We start from the raw sequence: 27,622 nt of genomic DNA, 5'->3' as shown, positions 1-27,622 counted from the left end.
ATTTACAATTAAGGAAGACATTGCACTAATGGACACTAAAAAAAAAAATAAGTTTATTTGTAGCGGTTCTAAAATCACTACAAATTGACATTTTTCGTTATAAATATCTAACCGTCTCCTCAACAACTACAAAATAAAAAAATAGATAAAACTCAATGAGTAGAGAATGATAAATTGGCAGTGTATGAATTTTTTTTTTCTATCATCAATTTTTTTAATTGAATTTTTTCTTTTTAAATTTTTTGAAAGTGCAAAACAATTGTCAAACATAAAATAAACCTAACTTATAAAATTTGAATGTAAGAAAAGAGCAGCAAGCAGCTGTGCAGCATGAACAAGTCCAAAATGGTAGTCCATTTATCACTAACCCACCCTTTTGTCATGATTCCTTAGGACAATACATGATTCCTACACACAAATACAATAGTAAGAGAGTTCAAAAACCTCATCTCATTATACATATGAGATGATCAAAAGCCTTTTTAACAATTCACTATTGCATGATTACAGAAAAATGAATCAAGGCATGTTTTAATATGCACATCACAATTGGGAACATACAGTGAATGATCGATACACTAGGAAAGTAAATAAAATACTATCTCCCATATATGAAACCATAAATGTACCTCAAGTCTGGGAGCATTGTCAATCCAACTCTTTATTCAAGAAAGAATTCATAATCTTGTGTCTTGTTTCATTGCTCATGTACTTCAATTACTTTTCCAATCAATTCCAGGCTGAAATGAACCAATTCACAGTGTTGTGAATAGCAACAACAAAATGCTCTCTTCTGCCAATAAGCTCTAGACCAACGACGAGACAAACATCAGTCTTACTTGATTCTTTGATCAGATTCTTCATCAAACCTTTTATAACAATGAGGTTCTATTATTTTGATGAAATTAACACTTAAATATACATACAACACTACAGTAGAGACAACAATGATCACAGATTACTGGGGCAATAATTTGAAGAAAAAGGCAATTATTACAATGGTTGATTAAGATTCCTCTAAAAGCAACCTTAATTAATTTATAAGTAGGGAGGGACATTTGGGTTCACCAAGGGAAAAAGATTGAAAACAACAAGAGACTAATGTCAGATCATCGGGCCGTTGGATCACTATTGGACGGATGTGATATAATATTGTTAATTTCAACTAAATCATACATTTTCCTAATAATAAATTTACCACCGTTGACATAACTATAAATATAATAACTGTAACATTCAAATAAAAATAATTTTTTTTGTCAATTGCATGCTACATTTACTTTAAAATATTGAATTTCGCACTTAAATATTATAACGAGTTGGAGATATTAGAAATATCCAGAATGATAATTTTATTGCCTATTTAATTGTCACTATGGCATGGGAAAAGTGAATGATTAGGTTATCTAACTCGCTTCTGTGTTCTTGTTTAATTTAATATTTTTAGAAATAAAAAATAAAAAAATTGTGAGAAATTTATTAAAAAAAATACATTATTCTCTAACAAAATATATTATTTTTATATAAAATATAATATCGAACAAAAAGATATCTCAAAAACTAAAATACATGGAAATAAGTAAACACCATAACAAAGTAAAATTAAGAAAATGCAACTTATGAACTCTCCAAAAAATCTTTAGAATTAACACACTCATACTCTTATTAAATTGAATATGAATAATAATAAAATTTCTAAAATATAGTGGTGACTAACACATAAGCACTTGATGTCACGCATGACAATATCTGCAACTAAATTACATACAAAAATGACCAAAAAATTAAATATTTAATCGATTTATTATTGTTTCCAGAAAATAAAATATTCCAGAATTTATTCAACAGTAGTATTGTATTATTCAATTTCAATGATGACAAACATACATACATGAAAAATCACTGGGAAAATTGTTCAATGATTATAGTACCTTTACATTCATTAAAACTTGAATTAATTAATCATTATATATTGCACACTTCTGCTTATTGAAAATTATATACATGTTCAATTTTGCCAATATATATATATTTATATCAATTATAATGATTATTACAGCCATTATATAGTGGCTGCCAACCACCCAATTAATATTGGATCATGGGTGTGTTTTCCGTGTATAGATATAAATTTTTATAAATAATATTAAAAAAAAATTAATTTTTTAATATTATATTATAAAGAAATTTTATTTTATTTTTCAACTAAATCAGAGATAACTAATTAATGTAATTAGTCATAGTTAAATAGATCATTCGTTGATGTTAAAAAATTATTGTGGAGAGTGATGCAAAAAAATTTGCCTTTAAGGATTACCTATTTATATTTCAATCTCAAACTTAGAGGTTGTTTCTTAATTCAAATTTAAACATTCCTGTTCGAATTTACCTTTTATTTTAATTTTTTTGAAAATTATAGAAAGAAAATATTGCTCAACATTTGATAGAAATTGTTATGTTAGTATGCATATAACTTAACATAATTAACTATTAGCAAATTTGAATGTGCATGCGGAATTCATATTAAAGTAACACATGGATAAGACACGACGATGCTGAGTTAGTTGTCCTAATTTAAGAATCATGCACTCAATAATAATAATGATAATAATAATAATAATAATAATAATAATAATAATAATAATAATAATAATAATAATAATAATCATACAGGTTGTATTATTGCCATTAAACAATAATCACAGGTTTGGTGTTTAATCAATTAATATTAAACAAATAAGAGCAGGTAATAATAAATAAATAAATAAATAATTAATTAATTATAAGCGAGCGTAAAACATGGAAGGATTAATTGACCTAAATTAAAGACGACTAGAGGTGAGGTGGCGTGCATGGCTCGAGGAATGAGATATATATATATATATATATATTTAATATTTTTAATTAATTAGTTAGTTTAATCATGGGGATTAATTAAGGTAATCGATGTAGTTAAATTGCTAATATTTATTTAATTCATAGTGCTTGGGGAAATGATTGAATTGCGGAGACGGAGCAAGTTGGCTGGCTCACGTGTTTGTTCTTTAGTAAATTAAAATAAATATTTGATATATATGATATTCAAATAATAAATGATGTTTGATATGATGGTTCGAACGAATTATTTTGATAAAACTAGATGTACTCCACGAACCCATCTCTACCCACCCACCCTTCTGATATACATATATATATATATATATGTATGTATGTAGTGCCCTGATTTGTGGGTCTCGATGATATTATTCAAGTTTGACCATATGCACTGGATTCACCCTATATATATATATATATATATAGAGAGAGAGAGAGAGAGAGAGAGAGAGAGAGAGAGAGAGACTTAATTATGTACTACAAAATGTGTGTATGTATTATGTATATGTGTATTAGCAAAAGAGGAATAACGACTAGGGATTTTCAATATTGCGCATGCATGCAGTTTGGACGTAGAAAGAGATATATTGGGCGGGCACATCTGACATATTAGTAATTAATTAAGTGAAATGTAGGTATTAGGGGTAGTAGGGTGTATGTTTAGGGTTGTACAGAGAGTCTAATCAAACAACGCCCTTGGTCTGCTGTAATTATACACAATATTTATATAAATTATTATTATTAGTGTTAAGTAATAAACAGACAGTAAAGCAAAGAAGGGGCGTGCATGTGTCTCCTGATCGATCAATTACCAGTTGTCCTGTTCCCTCCTTAATTAACAACTTAATTAATTTATATGTACTCTGCTCTAATTATATGTAACAAATCACCATATATATATATATATATATCCACGACAATAACACGTACTTAAAACTTATACAAAAACATCTTCATATATATCATCTCGAAAGAAGAAGTAATACAAAAACCCTAGCTAGCTTGAACAACGTAAACACCAACAACACTAGCCCAGATATCGTCATTGATTTATAATTACACAACAGTACAGTTAATATAATTAATTTATATGAGTTCAGATAATTCTTAATTAAATAACTGAAATTATTTAATTTAGAACTCTCTAGGATCAACAAAAATGGAGGGAGCAGGGTTTGACTTAGTCCAGTCACCCACAGACCCGTCACTATAGTCTTCCCCTAACCGTTTGATGCACCACAGGTCCTCCGCGCACGATAGCCTCTTCCAGTGTGGGATCCCTAACCTGAGCGGCTCCCCGCCGGCAACCTCCGTCGCCACCACCGCGCAGCCGCCCTCCTTCGCCAGATTATGGGCCAGCCGGCACAGCGCATTGATCATCTTCACTGCATTCGGGCCTTCGCCGCCGAGCCCGTAAAGAAAATGGAACCCGAACGGCCGGAAAACCTCCGGCACGGAAGGCACGTGCAGCCACGGCAAGGCACGGTCCAAAGCACGTGACGTCCGTGCCAAGGCTTTCCTCACGCGCGACGCGCCGCGGACTTCGAGTCGGCAAACGTCCATGCAGTTCCAAACGCTCAGCACCGCCCACGACTCCGGCGGACTCGCCAGAAACGCCGCCGCCCCCGGCCACGCCGCGGCGGCGGACGATCCCGCCGGCACCGCCACGAACGTGCCAAGATTCAGCTTGTTGCCCAGCACGGCGCCGATGTCGCGGGGAAAGAACTCGGTGGAGGAGAACCGGCGGCGGTAGATTGTCTCGGCGTCGGAGACGCCGAGTCTGACGACGGCGACTCGGTTGGGGAGCTTGACTCGGTGAGCGAATACAGGCTGGCACAAAATCGCCGGCGTACGGAACTTCGTGTAGCCGCATTTCTTAGTGAAGAGATTTACAGAAGCTTCGTTGTCGATTTCCGTAGCCATGTATGAATACTCAGCGCCATTTTCTATAAACCATTCCTCTAATTTCTTCACCAGTTTCAGGCCAATCCCCAATTTTCTGCAGAACCCTAGAAATGTCAGGACACAAAATTGTTCTTGAATTCCACCAATATTATACATATACATGTAAGTATTGCATCACCGGTGAGTGGGAGAGACGCGGAGGCCTAAAATATAAGCAAGTTTGGTGAAGATTGGGAGAGGCTGAGGTGGGGCTTTAATGGCGGCGTTAACGTTTCTGCCATTCCTGGAAATCTTAGTTCCACAAGTAACGGTTTTGATGCAGCCTCTGATCATCCCCACGATTTCTCTTTTCCCTCCGCCATTTTCTCCGGCGCCGACCTCCTGCAACTCCGCCACCTGGTCCAGCCGGAAAACGTCAGAACATATATACATATATATATAGAATTAAAGATGGAGGTTTTGATGGTAACTGACGAGCATTAGATAGGCGGGGGAATGGCGGATTCTGGCGATGGGGTCGCCCATGAGGTCGGTGTACAAGAAGAGCTTCCCGCTGGGCCCCACTTCGCACCTACTCTCCACTTCCTCCACCGCCCTGCCGTCTTTTTTTGGCTCGAATTCTCTCACTACCACCGTCGCCGCCGCCGCGCCGCCGCTCTCCACCGCCATTTCAGCCGCTCTTTCCTTAATTCACGCAGATTTTATTTCTGTTATTTCAATAGTAATATATATAGAGATATTTGACAAAACCGCAGTCCTAATATTGCTGATTTGTGGTGTATATATAGATATAGATATAGATATAGATATATAAACAGGTGGCACTGCCATTTATATATACACTTGATCTCTGCAACTTGTTCTTCCATCTAAACTTTAAAAAAAAAAAAAAAAAAAAAAAAAAAAAAAAGGGGGAAAGGTGTATTCGATATTAATGTAAGTTACGAGAGAGTGGCCCTCATGGCATTTAATTAATTAATTCATTTGTTTTCGTGGTTTTTAATGGAAGATTTTGGGGAAGCCATTATCGTTTCTTCTTCCATGCATTTCGTTGTCCTTTGAGTATCTCTCTGTATATAATTAAATTAATGATGACAAAACTAGTTAATATTGGCATTAATAAATTGGAATAAATCGCCAGAAGAAGAAAAGAAGATGGCGGCTGAGTGGCTGCTGCTATGATTTATTATTTTTTTTTTATATATATTTTTTTCCGTGATCTCCATTAATCTGTCAAATATTATTCTGATGATCTGAACGTTTTTTCTATTAATTATTTTTTTAGTTTAATACAGGCCGACTCTAATAAGTTTCGCGGGCCGGGGCAAAATAAAAATAAATAATAATAAAAAATGATTTCGTCTGTCTAATTAATAAGTCATTTATTTGAATTATTACTCATTAGACTCTCTTCCTTCCATTTTCTCGTAGATTTAAAAAATACAATTAATTAAAAATGCAAGAATTTATCATGTGATCATTGTAAAAATAATGAGTAACAAACGATTGATTGCATTTAATTTTATATAAAGAAATACTCACGAAATCTTTTCTTCAACTCCCATGTTATATATAAGTTATGAATTCCAAATTTAATAAAATTACTGCGTGTCATTAAATCCAATTATATGCATATTCAATTGCACACTCATTAACTTGCTAAAATCTTCAATGGTTATATACATAAATAGTTGATAATGATATGTCAAAAAATATATACATTGCTTGAATAATAATATTTAATAACATACTTAAAAAATCTAATTTAATAATAATATTTTATTTTTAATTTCCCCAATCTAATAGCTTAAGCTTAAGCTTAAACTATTACCAAAAGAAAATCTGTTTAGTTGGTGATTATTTTTCTTTTTTAATGGTAGTTTCGACGTAATATATGTAAGAAAAATAATAATAGAGATTATGATTGAATAATAGGAAGAAAAAAAATGTAAAGTGAATTGAATAAATTAATTACTTTTTTTGATGTAATTTAATAATAATGAAAGAATGTAAATTTCATATAAAGTGTGTTAGTTTTTATAATACAAAAATTTATTGGACGACATATGAAATTCACTAAGGTGAATTGTTTAGTTTAAAAGTGAATAAATTTAATTTGTTGAATACAATGATCCCAATAATTCTTAAAGGTGAAAGGATGGCTTTCAACAACTCTCTATGAGTCCGTACGAGTTTTTTTTTCCCACCAAATCATACACACATACATAGGTTCGCATATATATATCCAATTAATTAATTTGTGTTTGTCAGGGGAATTCACTATTCATCCCATTTTTTTTCCCAAAAATATCGAATCACGCAATTTTTTATTTTTTATATTATACTAAAAATTTTACATTTTAAACATCACATCAACACCTATTTATATCACATCGTACAACTATTTAAATTCAAAATTTTTACTATTTAAATCTCACTCAAAATTCAACTATGGATCAACACCCCCCTTATGTGTTGCATATAATGTCCCATCATCTCCCAAACATGAACTTGCCAATCATGTGCAACTTAACTACATGCATTCATATATGTATGTATGTATGTATGCATACATTTGATGTTGGCAGACAAGAACTTAGAATAAAAGATCTTATGTTGTTGTGTTGGCTACCTACTCAATTAATCAATAATTAATTAATTAATCTTTGGTCACCAGAAAACATGGGTTTTGTTTGAGGTATGAGGTGTTTGACTGAGTGGGTGGGTGTGGGACTGGACACGTCCATGGATGTCCTCATTACACACACACACATATATATATATTTATATACATATACTGAAAATTAGGATATATAATCGAAGAAAAGTGATCAAAAGAAAGTTAAAGGTGTGTAGTGTATTAATTAAATAATTAATTAAGAGTAATATACAATTCATAGTGCTTGAGGCTACAAACACTCATGGACTCCAACCTGCTTCTGTCCCCCCCCCCCCACTCTGCTGAAAACCAAACCAAAATTCACCATATTTTATTATCGAATTATATCATTATTGAATATGTATAGATATCAATTCTTATAAGAGTGTCAAGCACAGATACACCTAACCTAAGTATCATTGATATCAAGGATGCATTGGATACATCCCCATCATCAATGTAAGAAAAAGTTGAAGGAAGGGCTTTGCAGTCTCCCCCATTATTAGGTAGCCCGATTTACAACAATCATATGGATAGCAACACAAGCACCAGCTGTGGTTTTATCTCCACAATATATGGCAAATGTCTTGATTCACAAGTACATTTGCATGGTGATTACAAACAATCCACCTTAGTTTAACAGATCAGACAAATCAAACATGTATATAATAACATTAATCTGTCTAGAAACAGGCAAAGATTTAGTTAATAGCCATGTTCTTATGCATACAGTTGGACTACAGCTACAGATGTCGGAGTTTCTTTCACACAGTTAAACCCCCATTGTATGCATTCTAATCTCTACCAAATCCAGGCTCATTATAGAATCCAGAGGCCATTGTTTTCATTTTACATGACAACAAATCCACCAGGTTCAGGATAGCATCAATTAAATAATTTGGTTATGTTGATTCTATTTCAACAGCATGCATAAATTACATGCAAACTAAATCCATCTGTCATGTTGTAGAGTGTGTTGATTAAACAGAAACAGACAACAATGTGGCCAGTTGTCTGTTTATGTCTTAAGCAGACATGATCCTTGTTCTACTACAGACATATCAACCATTAGTGACAAAAGCATGCAGATGCAAACTAAATAAAGCATATTACTTTTGGTCTTGTTTCAGTCATTTACAGTTAGTGCCATGAGTTCTTCTTTGCTTTACTGCCCCTTAACTAGCCAGCTCAAATTTAGCTTCATCAAATTTTTTTACCAACCGTGAACTTCTAAATGTCACTCCCTGGTTGTTAATCAATTTGCTAAGAAGTTTATGAAGGACTTGTTTCCTACTTAATTACTGCTACTGCTCCATTTAAAAAAGGATCCTTCTAATAGAGCTTGAAGACATGTAATAGTGAATTAATAGCATATATTCAATCATTTCACTAAGGTGACAATTCCTTTCAGTTCCTCTCAACATCTCATAAAAAGAAGGGAAAGTGAAGCACGTAACATTGATTGCAAAGTGACAAAATCAGACAGTATTCATTTAAATGGAATGGACTAATCATAAGCAACGACAGTCATCTGTGTCCATAATTGACTTGGATAAAAAGAACATAACTCACTCCACTTTGAATGCCTATCTTTTTCTAAAACCATACTTCCCTTCCCATATGTCCTAACTTCCTCACCAGTTTCATGCACCCGCCCAGCTCAAAGACACACGGGTAATTTCCCAAATCAACAAGAATCTTAAGAACCATGAAAAGCAGATCATAGAGTTTACAGTTGAGACAGAAATTTGTTACATGAATCAGATGGTAAGCAGTATGCACAAGCAATAGTATAGAATCAATCAACTGCACAACAATGCTACAGAGACAGGGAAAATTAGACCTCAGGGATGGGACCAACTGATTATTAGCATTAATGGCCATGAGTTGGGTGATTTTAAGCTCTCTGTACTGGGTAGAAATAAGGATGGGCCTGCACATATTACAACCATTACTCAAAAGGATGAAAATGTAATAGCAGAATAGCTTATTGAGATTGTCTCGTGAATATAGAGGCAGAAACATGACATTGTAAGCTTTGTATGAGTTACCACGTATTAACAAAAATAAATTTTCTTATTATATAGCTTCACAGTTTGAATTTGCAAACACGCCATGCATTTCATTTTAATCATGAGTCATGAGGATGGAGACTGTACCATTGCTTCCTTAGCAGTCAACCTTTCCTGCTGATCATATCGCAACAATTTGTCGACAAAATCAATTGCCTTCGAAACAAAATGAGACAAATGTACTCAGTTTAAATCTTCATCAGACACTATTCAACATATGATTTTCAGATCTTTATCGCTTACCTCAGGAACAGCCAAATGTTGATTGTCGACATTAATGAATTTTGTCCATGGTTTTCTACTATGCCTGTAATAAATTGACCCATCAGGAAATAACGTACTAGTTTCGTCTGCTAATAAAAATATCTGAGGGAAAACTGACCTTCCAACAAGGGCTGCAAGATGCCGATCCAATTCTATGCGATACTTGCTCAAATAAGCATTCAGTTCTTCTGTCCCCAACACCTGTCATTCATTAATAAGTTCAGCAGTATTATCATGTTAAGTAGAAGATTGTCCACACATGGTTCACACTTCACAGGAAGAGAGAACCATACAAGTGGCCTGGTCAATAAATGTAAGAATAAGATATGTTGAGTTTGGATAAATGTAGAATAGATAAATTTGCATGAATAAGAACTTATAAAGAATGGCCAGAAAATACAGATATCAGAATGTGAGTCTAGCTTGATCAGAAACCAATCCAAGATCACTTCAAAATGTTACTCACAAGTATATGCCCAATGATTTTTTACAGTAGGTTATAATCCAGTACATACCTTGGCAATCTTGACTAATTGATCATAATTATCATGCCCATAAAAGAAAGGCTCCTTACGAAATATCTGTACAGAAAAAGCCAGTAATATGAGAGCCAGTGCTACTAGGCTTCCATATATTTAAACAAATCCATAATCATATCTCCTGAATTTCTAAATTCTAAACTTTCAGTACACTGTCACAATTGATTGTAGTTTCAGCACAGAGAATGACCACGTGCATATGGATGGTTTTATTAACAAATGAATTTTAAGGGAGAAGGAAATACATACCATTCCAGCAAACATGCATCCCAGGCTCCACATATCCAAGGAGTAATCATAGTCTTGTAAATCAACAAGAAGTTCAGGGCCCTTAAAATATCTACAGTGTAGGTTAGAAAAGCAGAAAATCTGATCAGAAAGAAAATATCACAGACATCATATATATATATATATAACCTTGCTATAATTCAAGTCTGTATAGTGTATACATGTTTGAAAAGTGCTAACCAATATTCTTTTGCTTGGAATTGAAAGGCCTCATCTTTTAAAACTACCCACAGAATTGTAGCCAAGAATTGATACTCAAAACATGTTGCCTAATAGCAATGTTAAAATATGGCACGATATGAATTAGGCATGTGCTGCCTTGAATGTCAAATACATGCAGCTCTCAACTGGATAAAAAGCGATGTTGAAGCATTATTCTGATGCTTATTCAGATAAATTGATGCAGACCCAACGCAGTAACTTAGCACAATCACTTTCTTATTTAGTCATATATCTGGTTAAGAAAAAACAGAAAACTAGTATGTAAAAATAAAATACATAATAGTATTATTTTTCATACAGCATGCATCCTCTAATGCTTTGTATGTAATAGCATAATTGCATCCATTTGGAGCTCAAAAAAGAGGAGAATCAATTTTCTTAATTTATTTAGCTCCTTGAGTATGCAATAACTCTTAACTAGAAAAATAAAAAGATCATGATTTGCTTATTCTGTAAAATGCTTTGTTTTTATCACTGATACCTAAACATCAGCATCTATCAAAAGCAGCCTAGTATCTAGAAGAGAGTGCAAACTAAGTGTTAGATTATACAGTGTCTGCAGTCAACTTAGTGACTTACTGAGGTAGCAGCTCCTTTTCATCAGCCCGGGTTATTGTATATTAAACCTAACTATGGAACAGTTTTCAGCATGCCATAGTTAAGTTAGATAAGTCACACTGAGTGTAGTTCATATCCATCATCCCAAAGCTTGTTAATATGCTTTGAAATTAAAATGCATGGTGCACATTACTACACAAATTTTACAAAAGATATACATTATCTAACAGATAGCTTACATACAAGAATTATAAGGCCACAAACCTCGAAGCAACACGAACATTATATTCCTGCCCAGGATGATAGAACTCTGCAAGCCCCCAATCTATCAGGCGAAGTTTGCGCTGCTCATGATCTATCATGACATTGTGAGGCTTCACATCCCGATGCATGATACCTTGCGAATGGCAATAGTCTAAAGCCTAAATGTGAGAAGAAAACATTTTAATGATCAGCAATGATAAAAAGAAGGCCACTGGTTGCTTGAGGCCACAGCAAAGTGGAAGGTGGAACCAAAAAAGTGAACAATAACATACCAATTAAAGTTTTAGATTTTATATGATTCGATTCGGCAGAAACATTATAGTAGAATGCATATCCTCAATCCAAGCTGTGGCAACATATATAAGTGTTGATCTATAATAAGATTCTAAATAGTCTTTCGTAGTTCCTAAGGAATAAATGTTTCTCATCTGTATTCCTTTTCTATAAAGAAACAGAAACTGGTTTCTATAAATCAGACATTTGTATTTTCTTTCTGCCTCCAACAAAACATGTAGTTGTAGCCTCTTCAAGTCAGACACTCTAGTCTCAAGTTGATACAGGTAGCACACCAGTCACCAACTACTATAAAATTGATCAATGTTGGTGCCTATCATAGAAAATAAAATAAAAAGGCATCAAAAATAGGATATAACAAGAGACTTACCTTTAAAAGTTCATAGATGTAGTATCTAATATCAAAGTCTGATAGTGTGGGATACAGCACTTTAAAGTCTGTGTTATTCACATATTCAAATATAAGACTTGGTGTCTTTGACTGCTGATCCCTTACAATATCAAGCAACTTCACGATATTTGGTCCACCACAAAGATTTTGTAAAATCTTAATCTCCCTTTTGATCTGCATAAGGATAGAAACATCAATCACAAGTTCTTCCGTTTCAGAAAATTCTACATTTCATGCCAGGCACTAAAACTAAACATAAGTTCGTTGAATCTACTCATGTTCAAACACAAGGAGAGTATGAGACATAAGTTCACTTGTAATATACTTAAATTCACGAGTGGTAGGTAGCTCTCATCAATTTTCAGTTTAAGGCCACCAATTTTCTAATGCCCACAACCCCCTGTATAGTCATTGACAGCACATAAAATGATACAGACGAGAACAACCCAAAGGGAAAACAAAAGGTAACAAGAACCACAAGACTCTATAGTACAAACCATAAACCTAACTATCAAGGAGCACTAATCATAGAAAAGTTTATACAAAATCTATAAAATCAGAGTTGCAACATTAAATCACATCTGCCTCAACCGTGATGCAAAGTCAAATCAGATGAAGTCAATTATCTTCATCCTAGTATGACATTATTTCTACAAGAACAAAATCACAACCGCTGAATCAATATGTTTGAAGTTTCGTTTTCCTATATATTTCCCTGGAGCCATATGAGATTAATACAACATATCTATATGCACCGTTAGCCATAACTAGTATCAGCGCAATAGAAATTGTGCTAATTAAGTCAGTATAATTGGCGTAGGGAACCTTTTTCTTCTTGACTGGTTTAAGAATTTTGATAACACACTTCTCATTGTTGGTGGTGTGAACCCCTTCGAAAACCTCGCTATACTTTCCCCTGCCGACCTTCCTCACAACCTCATAGTCATCCTGCTCCCTGGAGAAACCAATCAAATCCAAAACAATCTATAAAAACAGAATTAAAAAATAAAAATAAAAAAGCAAAGAAATTGATCGTGATAATAAGTACCCCCACTGAACGGTGAGGGTCTCGTAGTCCCAATAATCCTTAGGGCGGTTAACATTGACATCCGCGTATACACGCGCCTTCGAGGGGGCACCCGCGCGCCTAATGGCTTTCGCAATCTTATGAGCCATGGCTCCTGGAAAGGGCTTTGTGCCTTGATGATGTATAGGATCGGCCGTTTTGGGTGGAAGGAAATCGAAGGTATGGCGGCGATGTGGCGAGGAGAGTGAAAGAGGCGCGGAGAATGCCAGAGACGATGAAGTAAGGACCAAGTCCCTTCCAGCGATCGAACGGCAAGGGTTATTTCATTATACGTTTAATTTTATTATTATTATTTTTTAATTCTATTTTACGACGTCGTTTTCGGGGTTGAGGATGTTTACGATGAACCCGGTCCATATTACTTTTTACGTTGATTTTGATTTTGTATGATTTATTTATTAAAAAATAATTTATTTTAAAAATTTTCAGGTAAATAGAATAGGCTTACATTTTATAATTCAAAAGCAATTTGTATTTGGTGACAATAAAAATAAAAATAATTCATTTTGAGTAGCCTTTTTTATATATATAATAAATAAGTATATGTTTTAACTAATAGAGTTTGGAAAAAAAAACTTATTATATAGACTTTCAAATACGTTAATAAATAATGTTAAATCTAAGAGCAATATAATGACTATATGGTAAAAAGGTTCTCATTCATTTTCAATGAAAAATCACTGTAGCCTTATGTAATAAAAATTTGGTCGGTAGTTTCTCTTCTATCTCTCAATCCCTCCTTCATGTGATTGGATCCTACAATTCAGTGTCTCCTAAAGGAGAGTTTTGAAATTATTCAAATCAAAATTTTAGTGAAGAATACATACCACGAAAAAGATTAGGTTTTTAAAATGTGGGTGCAAATTATTATACAGATAAAAAAAAAAAAGTTTTAACACATAAATAATGTGTGTTCCATAGAGATTTTTTTTAAAAAAAAAAAAATATTTGATCATTATATATTTTCTGTCTAATAAACTAAGTTCAGTAATTTTTCAAAATCAACAGGGCCTATTTAGCCAAAATCCTATTTGACTTAGGTCTATTTCTACTCTATGAGTGTGTTGCTTTAAGTTGACATTATTTTTATATACACATTTCAATAAAAATATATTAGATATGTTTGGTTTTTATATGAATTTGATACTTTGATTTAAATAGTATTTTGATATAATATTGTATAAATAAATAATATATTTTTATTAATACACTGGCTAAACAATATAGAATTGATTTTTAAAAAATAAAAATAAAACTAGATCCATTAATAAGTTCAATCCAAGTTTCGTCTGTTCATCTAATATTATAGTAATCATTGCACATATATTTTTATCGTAAATTTTTACTCTATTTTTTATTTATTTTTTAATAACTTGGGAACCTTAATACCATGCAAACTATAATCGACAATGCACTACAACATGATAAGTGGATACATAGACAATCCTTGATATCTTAGGTTGGGCTTATGCTACGGCTCGGTAGGTCCATGTTTAATTTTGTTGTAACTTATTTGCATATCACAATATTTTACAGCATAATAATAATTATTATTTTTTTAGTTTTTTTTTTTTTTTTTATGTAATTCATTATTCTAAATGAAAGCACATTTATTTTCCATATAAAAAGTTTCACTAAAAAAACAATAAAAATGAAAACTTTAAAATCTAGAAAAGAACAAACCTAAAATTCTTCCAAAATGACAAAATGAAACATATATAATAAATAAAAAGTTCCACACTTGTCACGTTGGAAGAGGGATCAAAAATCATACATGGGTCCCTATCCTGACTCATGTTCTATTAATTTGCGAAAATGGTATTATTCCATATATATTAAATAAAAAAAAATAAAATAAAATCTCCAACTCTCTAGCAGAATACTCTGAAAAGTCAATCGACTCAATCCAAACACATACACACTACAATTGATAAAACAGTAGAGAATATCAATCGGAACCAGAAATAAAAGGTTGTTTTAGGATTTGACTTTGACCAAACAATGCAAAAAAGCAGACACACCACCACAAGCATTAGTTTAGTAGTATCTACTGCCACACATGTTCCTTAAATGGAGACAAATTCAACGAACTAAAAAACATCACAAATTTTAATAAGAATTTTGGAAGTATGGGGGCAGGCAAGATTCGAGCATGGCGAATATATATCCAGCCAGCAATCTGAATGTGGCGGTGACGACAACCTCGGACGGCGGCGGATGCGGCGGCAGAGTAGGTACCTGGGTGAATGTTAATTTTGGTCCTAAGCCTATGATGATTGGAAGAAATCCAAAATAGAAGAGATTGGATCCGATTGCATAGTGATGGAGGTAGTAAGTGAGTCCACCCCACCCCACCCCACCCCCCAATCGGTTTGCTTAATCCTTTCTCATAAGACACGTGTCCTTTGACCCGAGTATGACTTGAGAAGAAGCTTCCAAAAGGCCAAAGACGCCTAGAGGTAGAGCCCTAATCGCCTTCTCTCTCTATCTCCCCCTCTCTCTCTCTCTCTAACAACAACAAGCCCTCCAAGCTCGATTGCTGATTTCCCTCAATTTCCCCTGTTTCTTTAATTGCTGCTCAACTCGAGGATTTTGGGGCCTGCCGAGTGTCCCAAGTTACTTCATTAATTGAATCAGGTTCGTTTTCGCTATTTCGGTTTGTACTGTTTGTTCTTAATGCTTCCTGGTTTTCTTGGTCGGGATTTCTTCGAGGGTTCATTGTGAAGTCAAACGCTTTACTTCGGATTCATAATGTTTCTTCCTCGGGTTAATTTGGGGGTTTTTGAAGTTCAATTATGCTCTATTTGGGGGTAATCAAGATTGACCCTATGCTGAATCGTTTCTTCATTTATTTAATTTGTGGGAACAGGATTCACGCAACGGTGCAGCGATTCGAAGTAGTTCCGAGTTGAAATTGCGTCTGAGCGTGTTGGATTTCGAAGAAATTCTGTTCGACTGTGCGTGGAGTAAGAGCTGTTGACTGTTCGTACTGAGGTTTGACTTGCGATGGGTGGGGTGAACCCAACAGTTAGGGTTTTTTAATTTTTCTGTGTCTATTTCGGGAATTGAAGAAGATGGATTGGTCGGATTCTCTTATGTGATTGGGATTTGATTATTTTGATTTAATTTTGATGGTAACATGGATAGGCATTGCCCACGAATCGATACTCTCGAGCTGAAGAATCATATAGAGCTAAGGCTGGGGCATAACAAGGCTGAGAAATATTTCAATCTCTTGAATATGTTCTTCAATGGCCGAATCCGAAAACCAGAGTTTGATAAGCTCTGCATTGGGGTAATAGGGAGAGAGAATGTCTCTCTCCACAATGGACTACTTAGGGCGATTCTCCGCAATGCTTCTGCCGCGAAAGCTCCTCCTAACAAAGATGGGAAAGTCCAAAATTCGGTGAATTCGAAGGTGCCGAATGGATACCATAGCAATCTTCAGTCGTTATGCCGGGGTGTGTTTCCTCCATCTCCAAGAAAGGGGAGGAGCCCGACAATTCGCGATCGTAAATCGAAGGACCGTCCAAGCCCGCTCGGGCCTCATGGGAAGCCTCGGAGTGTCGGTGGCGAGGATTCGGTGACGAGAGTGCAAGAGCAGCAAAGTGGGACGGAGATAGTGTCTTTAGGCAGCAGACCTTTTGAAGTCGTCACTTCTATGGAGGAGGGTGAGGAGGTTGAGCAAGTTGCTGGAAGTATGGGAATTCATAGTCGAGGTCCTCTTAGAGCTCCTCTTGGGGTTTGTCTTCGTGCAAAGATGCCGAGGAAGGTGATAAGCTCAGGACTCTCTGCAGATTTGGACAAATGCCATAACAATTACGAGCTTCCTGACACAGCTTGGTTAAGGAAAAGAATGGAGCAGAAAGTAGGGATGAAGGGATTATCCGTCTCCACTGATTGTGTCAACTTATTAAACAATGGGCTCGATGTTTTCATGAAAAGATTGATCAAGCCTTGTCTTGATTCAGCTGTTAGCCGATCTGAATTCAAGCTTCCAAATAAAATTCATCATCAGGCATCTTTTGTGAATGGGGTTAGGCCACTGACGACGTACACGCACAAGTCTCCTGTGTCGATAACAGACTTTCAAGTTGCGATGCAGTCGAATCCTAGTGTGCTTGGAGAAGATTGGCCTGTACAGCTTGAGAAGATCTGCTTACGTGCGTTGTCGGATGAATATATGCACGGATAGGCTGTTCTTTGTCGTGATGCAGTGACTTACATTATGATGACTCTAGAAGCTCCTCTCCTAACAGTGTTGACACAATTCATGTGATCTTATGTGGTGGTCTATAAGCTGCTCGAAAATTTTGGATCAAGTTTGTTAGATTGTATATATGTTACAGAGCTGATTATTTCCAAAGTGGGAGTTCTTACCTCATAAAGTGCAAAGGGATATGGATACTTGTAAGATAGTGGCCATTTCATATAGTTTGGTAGAGTTCTTCAACTAATATTTTGTTTCCTTTGTCCCATTGAAGTTTTATCTGTTAATAAAGTTTCTTTTATTTTGGAAATTAAGGTGTTGTTATGCAGCTTTCTCGAAGGTTTTCCATTTGATTATCATGCAAAGATCAAATGGGAAATATATATTATATGAGGTCAGGTATATTTAATTTTGATTATATTCTAAATCTTCTTTGATAAGGTGAAGCCAAATTCGCCCAAGGTAACTCCTCTTTTATCAATATATTTATTTGTTTCTTATTTTCAATTAGATTTGGGCAAGACTTGCTATAGAATGAGCAACATCATTTGAAGCCTATAAAAGATATATGGGGATGAAATTAACTGTATAATTCTTATTTAGCGTATTTATGTTCATTGTAAAGTTGCCGAAAATGTCAGATCATTTTCCATTTTATTATTTATTTAAATTGGTTGGGAAAAGAAAGTTTCAAAAAGTAATATCACGACTATTTGTTCCATTTAGAAAATATACAGGGGAGAAGTGACAAAAAAAATATAAAGTGATGTCTAAGAACCAATTCAGATGTTAGTTGCTTTTTATTGGTCAGTTTTTGCAGGAGTTACGACATGTACAGAATTACGACATGTACATGGAAGTAGTTGAGAGCCAATTCGGTGGCAAACGGTAACTGTAGAATCGCACGGATATGCACATGTAAGTGGGGGCATCAATCGTTGTTTGCTAAGCATAATTCCTTTTGGTTACAGTTGCGGTATTTGGTTGCTTTATGCAATTATTAATTAGGCGCATTACGTAAGATGTCTGATTTCTCATGTCCAGAACAAAACAATTCTTGTATGTCAATCCGTGTACAATTCAAGTGAAGACTTTATCGAAGGAAATAACTTTATTGAAAATATAAATGAAAATTTTGTAATAGTCCTCTTTCTTCTCGTAGTTTTTGTACTAGTCTCTTTCTTCTCATTCACTTCGACTAGCTACAATGGCTTGCTGTATTTACATAAGCACCTATGAAAGATCTTCCTGTGTAGTATTTCTGGAGTTTTTTACATAATATACATACTAAAAATTTCTAGAGAATTCTACATTAAGAAAGAAACTTGCATATAATTATAAAATAATATAGGAGCATGTAGAGAATCAATGATCTCTCTACAATGCATCAATAATTTTGCATAACTTGTATGGAGGTTATTGATCATATGACCCATTTTAGCCTACTCATCACATTGCCGAAGCTTATCTTTTCTGCAAAGATTAAAATTTGTCTCTGTGCTGGTGAAGGAAAAAGTTGGATCTTGACTGTGATATGCTATTGAGTTCTGGTTTAAATTCTCTCTTTTTAATTAGGGATGTAATCACAAGGAATGTGTATAGTTGTTGTAGCCATACGGAAATGGGAAGTTCGTTCACACATTTGAGAGGGTTTTTTATTTTAGTGAAATAAGGATCTATAAATTTAGCCAAATCTTTTTGGTTAGCTCATCTGAAATTGCAGATTCTCCTTCCATGCATCTGCTTGGAATCGGCCTTCAATATTTGTAGTTGTTGCAGTTGTCATATGTTTTCTGCATTTCAATTATCTGCGGAAATCGTCGCAGTGGGAATCTTAAAGCTGAATTTGGTAGGGATCACCATGATTGAAGTTTTCAAGTAATCTCTGCTCCTGTGTAGAACAGTTGATGAACAGCCCTTTGTAATCAGGTATGCTATGTTGTCCCTTGTAAGAAATTAAGTGACGAACAATGTCTTAGGCGATGCTTAGCTTAATAGCTTCCCTTGAAAATTCCTCCATACTCAGAAACTGTATCACATTGTTCTTGAAAATGTATTTTGATGGGATCGTTGGCGATCTTTTTGTCCTCTTAATTTCAATCAGATTCTCTCTAATTTTGTAGTTTTGAAGTTAAAATTTAGTCTCATACATTTAAAGGTTTTTATTGCATTGCTTGATTAATTGAACCTAGCAGACAAACAGAAAAGTAAATATATAAGCTATAAAGTGGACATGATAAATTAATTAATGCAAAACCTGGGATAACCTCGCCAGTTTGTCCCTGTCATTAACATTAATAACGTCACCTCGATCGTGACTTGGTTGCAAAAATAAAATAATTCTCTAATCTTATTTCATTTTAACTCTTGAAACATATATTGTAGTATTATTTTCAGCAATATTTATGAATTAAATGTGACAATAATACTAATACTAATAAATAACTAAATAAGAAACAAGTGTACAAAAGCAAAGTGGAGCGTGGGGTCCACGCGGGCGCTTAGTGCACCGGTAGGGGTGGAAATAGGCCAGGCGGCCTGTCAGGGGCCTATGACCTGGCCTACATCAAGCCTGGCCTGGCCTGTTCTATTTATTAGAAAGGCCAGGTTCAGATTTTTGTTAAAGCCTGTTTATATATACAGAATAGGCTTAGGCTTATGAAAAAGCCTATTTACTAAACAGGCCGGCCTGTTTAATAATAATATTATTATTATATAAAATTATTTTTTATTATTATAAAATAAGAATAGTTTTATATATAATAATGATATATAAAAAAAAAAAATTTAATTATAAATTTATTAAAAAAAAACAAAAATAAAAATAATTTTTATCCCAATAAAAAATTTCAAATATGAACAACTACTGCACACATGTTCCTTTTTTTGTTTCTTTTATCATAATTCAAATATTATCCCGCTGTAAACTGAACAACAACTGTCCATATTCCTTTTCCACCGCTGCAAGCCTGCAACTGCTGCCAGACCTCCACGCCGTCCAGGGTTTTGCAATCTTCTTCACAGAGACCCACTACTTTTCTTTTTCCTTCTTCTGTCTTCATCGCCTCTTCTTTTTTATTGCTACCGGTGGAATTTGGAAAAATAAGGTAAATATCGTTTTTATATGTTTTTTTTCGTTATTTTTATTTAGATATGAATTTCAATATATATATTTTTTGTTTTTTTGTTATATTTTATTTATCTTATATATTTTTTATGACGTTTTTTTTGTTTTTTTATAACGTCATTTTTTTAAAATAGTTTTGTTATTTTTATTTTTGTGTTTTATATTATTTAGATTAAAATGAAAATTTTATATTTTTGTAGAAAAATATAAGATATATATTTACAAGAATGAACAGTTTCTGATATTTTCGTTTATAATGTATATCATTAATTAAATAAATTTTTTTATTTATTTTGAAGCAGGATATGGCTTCGATGGATGAAACAAATATTTTTGATCTTCCATCTGATACACACAATAGTATATCAGTGGATTCCCTTTCAAGCCAACCTGTGGATGATAACAGAAATGAAGACGAAAGGAATTCAAATCAAGCAAATGAAGGTGCCAATAGGAAAAAAAGGAAAAAAACTTCAATTGTGTGGAATGACTTTGATGAAATTCAAGTTGCTGAAGGTGTTAAGAAAGCTATTTGCAAATACTGTAAAAATGCATTTGCTACTGGGGAAAGAGGTGCGAGCACAAGCCATCTAAAGAGACATTCAGAAGGGTGTTTGCAGAGGTCAGTACAAATGGCTTCACAAAAGAAACAATGTGTCATTCCTTTTAAGCCATCCAATTCAAGTAATCCGTTTATAAGTCCGGGGTTTAGATTTTCTAATGAAAAGATGAGGGAAGTCATTGCCACTTCTATTATGGTACATGAGTATCCTTTTAGCATTGTAGAAGACGATGCTTTTATATGGTCATTTCAGTATGCGAACCCTGAATTTCAGAAAGTTTCTCGTAAGACGATACGAAGTGATTGCATAGCAATATATGAAGCATAAAGAAAAGCATTGAAGGAATTATTAAAGAGTGTGAGCAAGATTAGCTTGACAACAGATATGTGGAAATCCAGTCATCAAGTGATTGAATATATGGTAATCACTGGTCATTTTATAGATTCTGGGTGGAAGCTTCAGAAAAGGATTTTAAGCTTTGTCAAGGTGCCTGCTCCAAGGCGAGGAATTGATGTAGCCAATGCCATTTTCAAATGTTTGAAGGCTTGGGGGATCGAAGATAAAGTGTTCTCAGTATCAGTTGACAATGCTTCATATAATGACTCGTGCTTGAGGTATCTAAAAGACTACATATCACGCAGCACCAAGCTTGTCCTCGATGGAGCTCTATTTCATGTTAGATGTTGTGCACACATATTGAATCTTTTGGTGCAAGATGGGCTTAGTCGAATCAAAGATATCATCCATAATGTTCGTGAAAGTGTGAAGTATGTAAACTTCAATGATTCAAGATTGAAGAGTTTTGGTGAAGTAGTTGAACAAAAGCATCTAAAAGAAAGGAAGTTGATAATTGATTGTCCAACAAGGTGGAATTCTACATATCACATGTTAGCCGCTGCTTTAAAATTCAAGATTGTCTTCTCAGAATACCAAGAAAGAGAACCTCATTATACATTTGCACCTTCAAATGAAGATTGGGAGAAAGTCGAGAAAGTTTGTAAACTTTTAGAGGTTTTCAACTTAGCTACCAATTTAATATCTGGAAGTGAATATCCTACTGCCAACTTGTATCTTTCAGAGGTCTGGAAAGTGAAGCAAGTAATTGATGATGCGACAAAGGATGATGATCTTTTTATGATACAAATGGCAACGCAAATGAAAGAAAAGTTTGATAAATATTGGGGTGAGTGCAATCTATTGATGGCTATTGCAAATGTATTGGATCCGAGAGTTAAATTTCATGGTGTTGAAATATGTTTTCCAATGATATACAAGTCTGAAGAAGTTGCTGCCGAGTATGTGAACAAAGTGCGTGCTTCACTGCAACAACTATATAATGATTATGTGGCCTTAAGTGTTGAAGAATCATCCTCAAGTCAGTGCAATATGGCTAACATCTCCTCTGCCACCACCCAATCTGAATCTGCGATAGTTACTGGGTTTGATCAAATTATGAGTCTTGTAAGAGCAAAAGAAGCAATTCCTGTATCAAAATCTGAATTGGATGCCTATCTCGAGGACAGTGTTTATATTCCTGATGGAAATATGTCTTCATTTTGTGCCTTGGAGTGGTGGAGGAACAACAGCATGAAATATAAAGTTTTATCGAAGATGGCTGCTGATGTACTTGCGATTCCAATATCAACGGTAGCTTCAGAGTCTACATTTAGTGCTGGAGGTAGAATTATAGATGAATATCGTTCAAGATTGAATGAAGAATCTATTGAGACACTAATTTGTGGAGGAGATTGGCTTCGACATAAATACAACTTGAAAAAAAAGAAGGTAAATTTTATTATTAACTGTCTTTTCTTTATCTTATTCATCACCCACAATATATTTTTTTCTAATAAAAATATTTCTCTCATTTGAAGGTGAATGAGTCTTTGAAGGAGATAAGCTTATAGATTAAAGAAGTTCTTTAATACTTTGGTTGCGGTACGTTTTAAATTTATAATATTTTCTGAAATTTTTTATACAGATTAATTGTTTGAAAATCTGATTTTTTTAGTAAGATATTGTTGTTGCATGATGTATTTTGGGAGGATTCAACTTTGATTTTCTGAAATTTGCTGCAGGATGTATTGTTTGAAATATTTAGATAGGTTTGCAGGTGGTTGTTTTGATATTACAATTATTTATTTATTTTTTTAAAATATTTGGATAGGTTTGCAGGTGCTGAAATTTTAAATTTTGATTTCAGGAGTGGAAATGCTAATGTCCAGAAGATATTATTGATCTATTTGCTATTTTTCTCTTGAAACTTTTATTGTATTGGTAAGTAAGATATTCCTTTTTTCTTTTTGTTCTAATATAATTTTTTGATGCTTTGCGTAATTTATATATAGAAGGAAGAAATTTCAGATATAATACTAATTTGATCAACTTTTGTACTTGAACAGATTTAATGGTTTCAGAAACTTTGGGAGAATTTGCAATTCTTGTGGCTTGTGGCCTGTGGGTGACGTGAACTTGAAAAACTATGTTATTAATTTCTAAATATTTTTGTCGAATTTTTTAATATTGCTTCTGAGTTAGCGTTGCTTATTTCTTTGTTAGAACAATCAGCTTAATGACAATAGATTGATGTAAACTGTTTTTTTTTTTTTTTAATGTCATTATGCAGTAATTTCTATCAGCTTTTGTCTGAAGTTTGCAAGACTTATTCCCAATAATTATATATATATTTGAATGAATTGTAATATACGTTTTTTTGCAAATTATTAGTATAATATATTGTATTTTTATATGGCAATAAAAATGATTATTTTTGTCATTAAAAAACAGAATTTTTTATTTTTTTATATATAATATAAATAATTGTATCTGTTTTATTTTTTATTTATAGTACGAAATTTACAAAAAAAAATAATAATAATAATAATAATAATAATAAATTATTATGTAGCCTTTTAAACAGGCTCGTAGGCTAGGCCAGGCTTTTAAAAAGGCCAGGCTCAGGCTTTAAAAATATTTTTTTTCAGGCTGGTAGGCCAGGCTCAGGCCATATCTTTTTAAGACAGGCCAAGCCTATTTAACCAAAGCCTGGCCTGGCCTGGCCTATTTCCACCCCTATGCACCGGCAACGCGTGCTTTCATGTCCCAATCATCTCCTTGCATTTACATCATCCTTTATTTATTTATTTAAATAAATAAATAAATATTTGTACTATAGAGTAGAGTGATTATTACAATTGTCAAATTAAGTGTGCACATGTTTTAACATTAATTTAGTACATAGATTCTTCTGCCCTTTCACAATCGACAACTGTTAGAAAATTTTATTTATTTTTAAAAAATGTACAATAAAAAAGAGCAAGTTTAATTGAGATTGGGACGACGTGCTGCGGTGTCACAATTAATTAATTATAATAATCGATGTGACCATTCAACACTTGGCAATAATATCTCATTTCATTTTCCCAATTATATTTTTTTTTGGCTTATTGTTTTTTTCCCCTGTTTTCCACGCGATTATTTATGTATTTAGTAATTATTATTATTGTACATAATAACAATTTATAGTGTAAGCATGAATATCCAAGATGTAGATGTACATCCGGTGGTGGTGGTGTACGGCCAGGGTAGAATCGTCGGCGGGACACGTGGCAATATCCTAGTGGTGATGCCGTCCCTCTTACATGCAGAATATATATGCTGTATGTTATGTTATGTATTGTATACATCTACGGTCGCCATTAATTAATTACAATTTATGTATGTATGTATAAATCTACTGTAATTGCAACCTCTATATATATATATATGATTATTGATATTGATGTAGCCTTAGCCTATATATATATGGTAGAAATGGTAGGCGCATGTGGTGATACTTTGTCTTGTTAGGCTATTATTTCATCATTGTCTGAAAAATTGCCATTCACATACAACCCTCTTATTATTTCTGATCAATAATTTCATATATATATATATATATACAGGTATTGTATGTGCTTAAATACTGATTAGTCGATCATTACTTTCGGGATGAAACAAAAAATATATTGAAGTCTTGTAAATTTTGAGTTATATAAGCTGGCTTTTCAAGATTTCGAGGATTTCAACGTCTACAGGCATGGATCATATTCAGTATATACAAACTACCTTTAAACATTAGTAATATATTTTATTTTAATTTGTTAAGGGGAGCAGCAATATATAATAAATTAATATATATGTATTTATATTTATATTGGTGGACATGTGTGGAGAAGCATCTGTTTGGGAGGGAGGTTGTTTGGCAGGCATATATTATGCCATTCATCATTCATGTCCCCAAACATTTGCTTTAATTTCTGTGCCTGTGCCTGTGTCTTAACAGACTACACATTTATACTTGCTGCAGGTATGAGGTAGCTCAAATCACATTAATACTTCATACTCTTATATATATAGAGAGAGAGATTAGAGCAAACCCCAAAATTCTTGAAGCAGTGTCTGAATTGCTTGCGAGGTTGGATTGAATTGATTTCTTCACTGGAATCTTTGATCTGGTAAGAGGCTATCACTTCACTTTCCCTAATCTTTTGGGTTGTAATTAATTTTTCTATATGAACGAGCTTCTCTCTCTCTCTCTCTATATATATATATATATATATTTTGTATATATAATGGCTGAATATTAGTGATGGTTTTAGGGTTTTCATCTGCTAATCCTGAAATTCTCAAGAATGTGAAAACACAATTATACATATTTGAAAATAAAAAATACAAATACAAATTGAGATGTAGTATCTGATCTGAGTCAGCATAGCAAAGCAGAGCAAAACAAACCTAAGGGCATAGCATATCACTGTGGTTGTGAAAACGAAGTGAAGCCATGCTGATAAGATATTTTCTTGGTTTCCTAATAATTATGATCGTGGCCCAGGCCAATACATTTTCACAATTCTTCCCAAAAAGAAAAAAAAAAAAAAAAAAAAAAAAAAAAAACATGTGGGATTATATTTCTTTGGATCACACTACTTCCACGGGACTCTCTTGATTTTGTGGCGCTGCTTTTCCCTACATTCTTTAATTTAATTTATAACTAATTCTTCTCTCACTCTCATATAGATATTTAATAGAACAAGATAGATACATACTTTGATGCCCTGGAAATGGATCAGAAGCTGCAGCAGATAAACCGTCTGAACGATTCCCACATCGATTACATGAAAATGGCCATGTTAAAGCACGAGGAGACATTTCGAGAGCAGGTCAGTTAATTTAATTTAATTTAATTACCAAAATGCATTCATCCAATTCCATTTCCAGGTTTTGTTATCTGAAATTTGTTCAGTCCAGGTTTACGAGCTCCACCGCCTCTACCAAATCCAGAAGTCGCTTATGAAGGACGTGGTGGCCAGAAACAGGGCGGCGGCGGCGGGGCCACGGCGGCGCGTGGACCTGGAACAGCCGGCTGACGGCGGCAATCGGATTGAGTTAGCAGCAGGCAAATGTAGGGTTTCTGAAATTGAAGAAGATGATGATGAGAGTGATCTGGAGCTGACATTAGGGCACAGAAGTTATTACCAGAAAAAAGTCAAAGCTTCTGACCCAAACCCAACATCATCAGATGATCATCGATCTCTGCGTGGACCAAGTTTCTCGTCTTCCTCGACTGGATATAGCCATGTGACAGCAGCTGCAGCAGATCAAGAACTGCTGTCATGGAGGATATCCAATTCCAATCTCAATAGTCTTCCCTGGCATTTCCAGGCCCTAACCCTCAACATTACATGAATTAATTAAATAATATATATATATATATACTCTGTGAATTAGTGTGGTCGATTCTATATATGGGAGTTTGAGTTTAGAATTTTTTTTTTTTTTTTCTTCTTTTTAATCAAGAATTTTGCTGTTTATACCAATCCAGCAATTGATAAAAACCTGTCTGAATTCCAGCAACTCTTTTGAATCTCAGGGATAAATGATCCAACGGCCAGAAAGGTATCTGATTAAAATTACATACATTGATTGAGGGGACCATTGTACTTGATACCTTATTGCCACTTTTGATGTCATTTTTTAACTCTATTAGGCAGCTGCAGCTGGTACACATAATTCAGACATCCATGGTTTCTACTACAATTTCACCACACGAATCTAATCTGGATAACCAAAAAAGATTCTTTACTTCCATATATACATAAACAGGCCAGCCCTTTTATAAATCTTGCTTTTTTTAGGTAGTGATGTTATAAATAAGAATAGTGAAAAAAATCACCAAAAAATACAAACAACCATCAATGGTAATTGGTAATTCCACACACGATTCATCACACACAAACAAATTCCAAACTCAAGTAGAAAATAAT

At 34.0% G+C, this 27,622-nt stretch overlaps 5 protein-coding genes across 12 annotated transcripts; 3 read left to right on the top strand and 2 right to left on the bottom strand.

Moving 5' to 3' along the window:
- Positions 1-3,869: 3,869 nt before the first annotated feature.
- Positions 3,870-5,567, bottom strand: LOC127248737 (probable N-acetyltransferase HLS1). Its single transcript, XM_051271250.1, has 3 exons — positions 5,254-5,567; positions 4,958-5,175; positions 3,870-4,873 (listed from the first exon to the last, which is right to left on the bottom strand). Exons 1-3 carry the CDS (start codon positions 5,446-5,448, stop codon positions 4,009-4,011), a joined length of 1,278 nt encoding a protein of 425 aa, XP_051127207.1. The 5' UTR covers positions 5,449-5,567; the 3' UTR covers positions 3,870-4,008.
- A 3,359-nt stretch (positions 5,568-8,926) lies between these two features.
- LOC127248801 (casein kinase II subunit alpha-4, chloroplastic) lies at positions 8,927-13,674 on the bottom strand. Its single transcript, XM_051271335.1, has 10 exons — positions 13,379-13,674; positions 13,156-13,285; positions 12,310-12,504; positions 11,646-11,803; positions 10,563-10,653; positions 10,290-10,355; positions 9,893-9,975; positions 9,754-9,817; positions 9,598-9,666; positions 8,927-9,371 (listed from the first exon to the last, which is right to left on the bottom strand). The coding sequence occupies exons 1-10, from the start codon at positions 13,504-13,506 to the stop codon at positions 9,336-9,338; spliced, it is 1,020 nt and encodes a 339-aa protein (XP_051127292.1). The 5' UTR covers positions 13,507-13,674; the 3' UTR covers positions 8,927-9,335.
- A 2,181-nt stretch (positions 13,675-15,855) lies between these two features.
- Positions 15,856-18,142, top strand: LOC127248739 (uncharacterized). Of its 3 annotated transcripts, none has more exons than XR_007838137.1 (3): positions 15,856-16,054; positions 16,287-17,827; positions 17,943-18,142. XR_007838137.1 is itself a non-coding variant. In XM_051271252.1 (2 exons), the coding sequence occupies exon 2, from the start codon at positions 16,557-16,559 to the stop codon at positions 17,610-17,612; it is 1,056 nt and encodes a 351-aa protein (XP_051127209.1). In that variant the 5' UTR covers positions 15,856-16,054; positions 16,287-16,556; the 3' UTR covers positions 17,613-18,142. The 3 variants fall into 3 exon arrangements, 1 of the variants encoding a protein (XP_051127209.1); XR_007838136.1 differs by having other exon boundaries at positions 16,287-17,856; XM_051271252.1 differs by having other exon boundaries at positions 16,287-18,142.
- Positions 18,143-20,406: 2,264 nt separating this feature from the next.
- On the top strand, positions 20,407-23,905 carry LOC127248473 (zinc finger BED domain-containing protein RICESLEEPER 1-like). 5 transcript variants are annotated; one of them, XR_007838111.1, is made up of 6 exons: positions 20,407-20,734; positions 21,057-23,102; positions 23,192-23,255; positions 23,396-23,430; positions 23,521-23,594; positions 23,720-23,905. XR_007838111.1 is itself a non-coding variant. In XM_051270827.1 (4 exons), the coding sequence occupies exons 2-3, from the start codon at positions 21,702-21,704 to the stop codon at positions 23,222-23,224; spliced, it is 1,434 nt and encodes a 477-aa protein (XP_051126784.1). In that variant the 5' UTR covers positions 20,407-20,734; positions 21,057-21,701; the 3' UTR covers positions 23,225-23,255; positions 23,720-23,742. The 5 variants fall into 5 exon arrangements, 2 of the variants coding, with proteins under 2 accessions (XP_051126784.1, XP_051126783.1); XR_007838109.1 differs by lacking the exon at positions 23,396-23,430 and having other exon boundaries at positions 20,409-20,734; XR_007838110.1 differs by lacking the exon at positions 23,396-23,430 and having other exon boundaries at positions 20,409-20,734; positions 21,054-23,102.
- A 1,632-nt stretch (positions 23,906-25,537) lies between these two features.
- LOC127248457 (uncharacterized) lies at positions 25,538-27,227 on the top strand. Of its 2 annotated transcripts, XM_051270797.1 has the most exons (3): positions 25,538-25,813; positions 26,376-26,518; positions 26,607-27,227. In XM_051270797.1, the coding sequence occupies exons 2-3, from the start codon at positions 26,420-26,422 to the stop codon at positions 27,042-27,044; spliced, it is 537 nt and encodes a 178-aa protein (XP_051126754.1). In that variant the 5' UTR covers positions 25,538-25,813; positions 26,376-26,419; the 3' UTR covers positions 27,045-27,227. The 2 variants fall into 2 exon arrangements, with proteins under 2 accessions (XP_051126754.1, XP_051126755.1); XM_051270798.1 differs by lacking the exon at positions 25,538-25,813 and having other exon boundaries at positions 26,226-26,518.
- The last annotated feature ends 395 nt before the right edge of the window (positions 27,228-27,622 follow it).

This window comes from Andrographis paniculata, unplaced genomic scaffold (genome assembly GCF_009805555.1).
Source record: "Andrographis paniculata isolate CXL003 unplaced genomic scaffold, ASM980555v1 Contig34END, whole genome shotgun sequence".
NCBI lineage: Eukaryota > Viridiplantae > Streptophyta > Magnoliopsida > Lamiales > Acanthaceae > Andrographis > Andrographis paniculata.
Note: the sequence above shows the minus strand (reverse complement) of the source record. Positions and strands in the feature narration are given on the sequence as shown.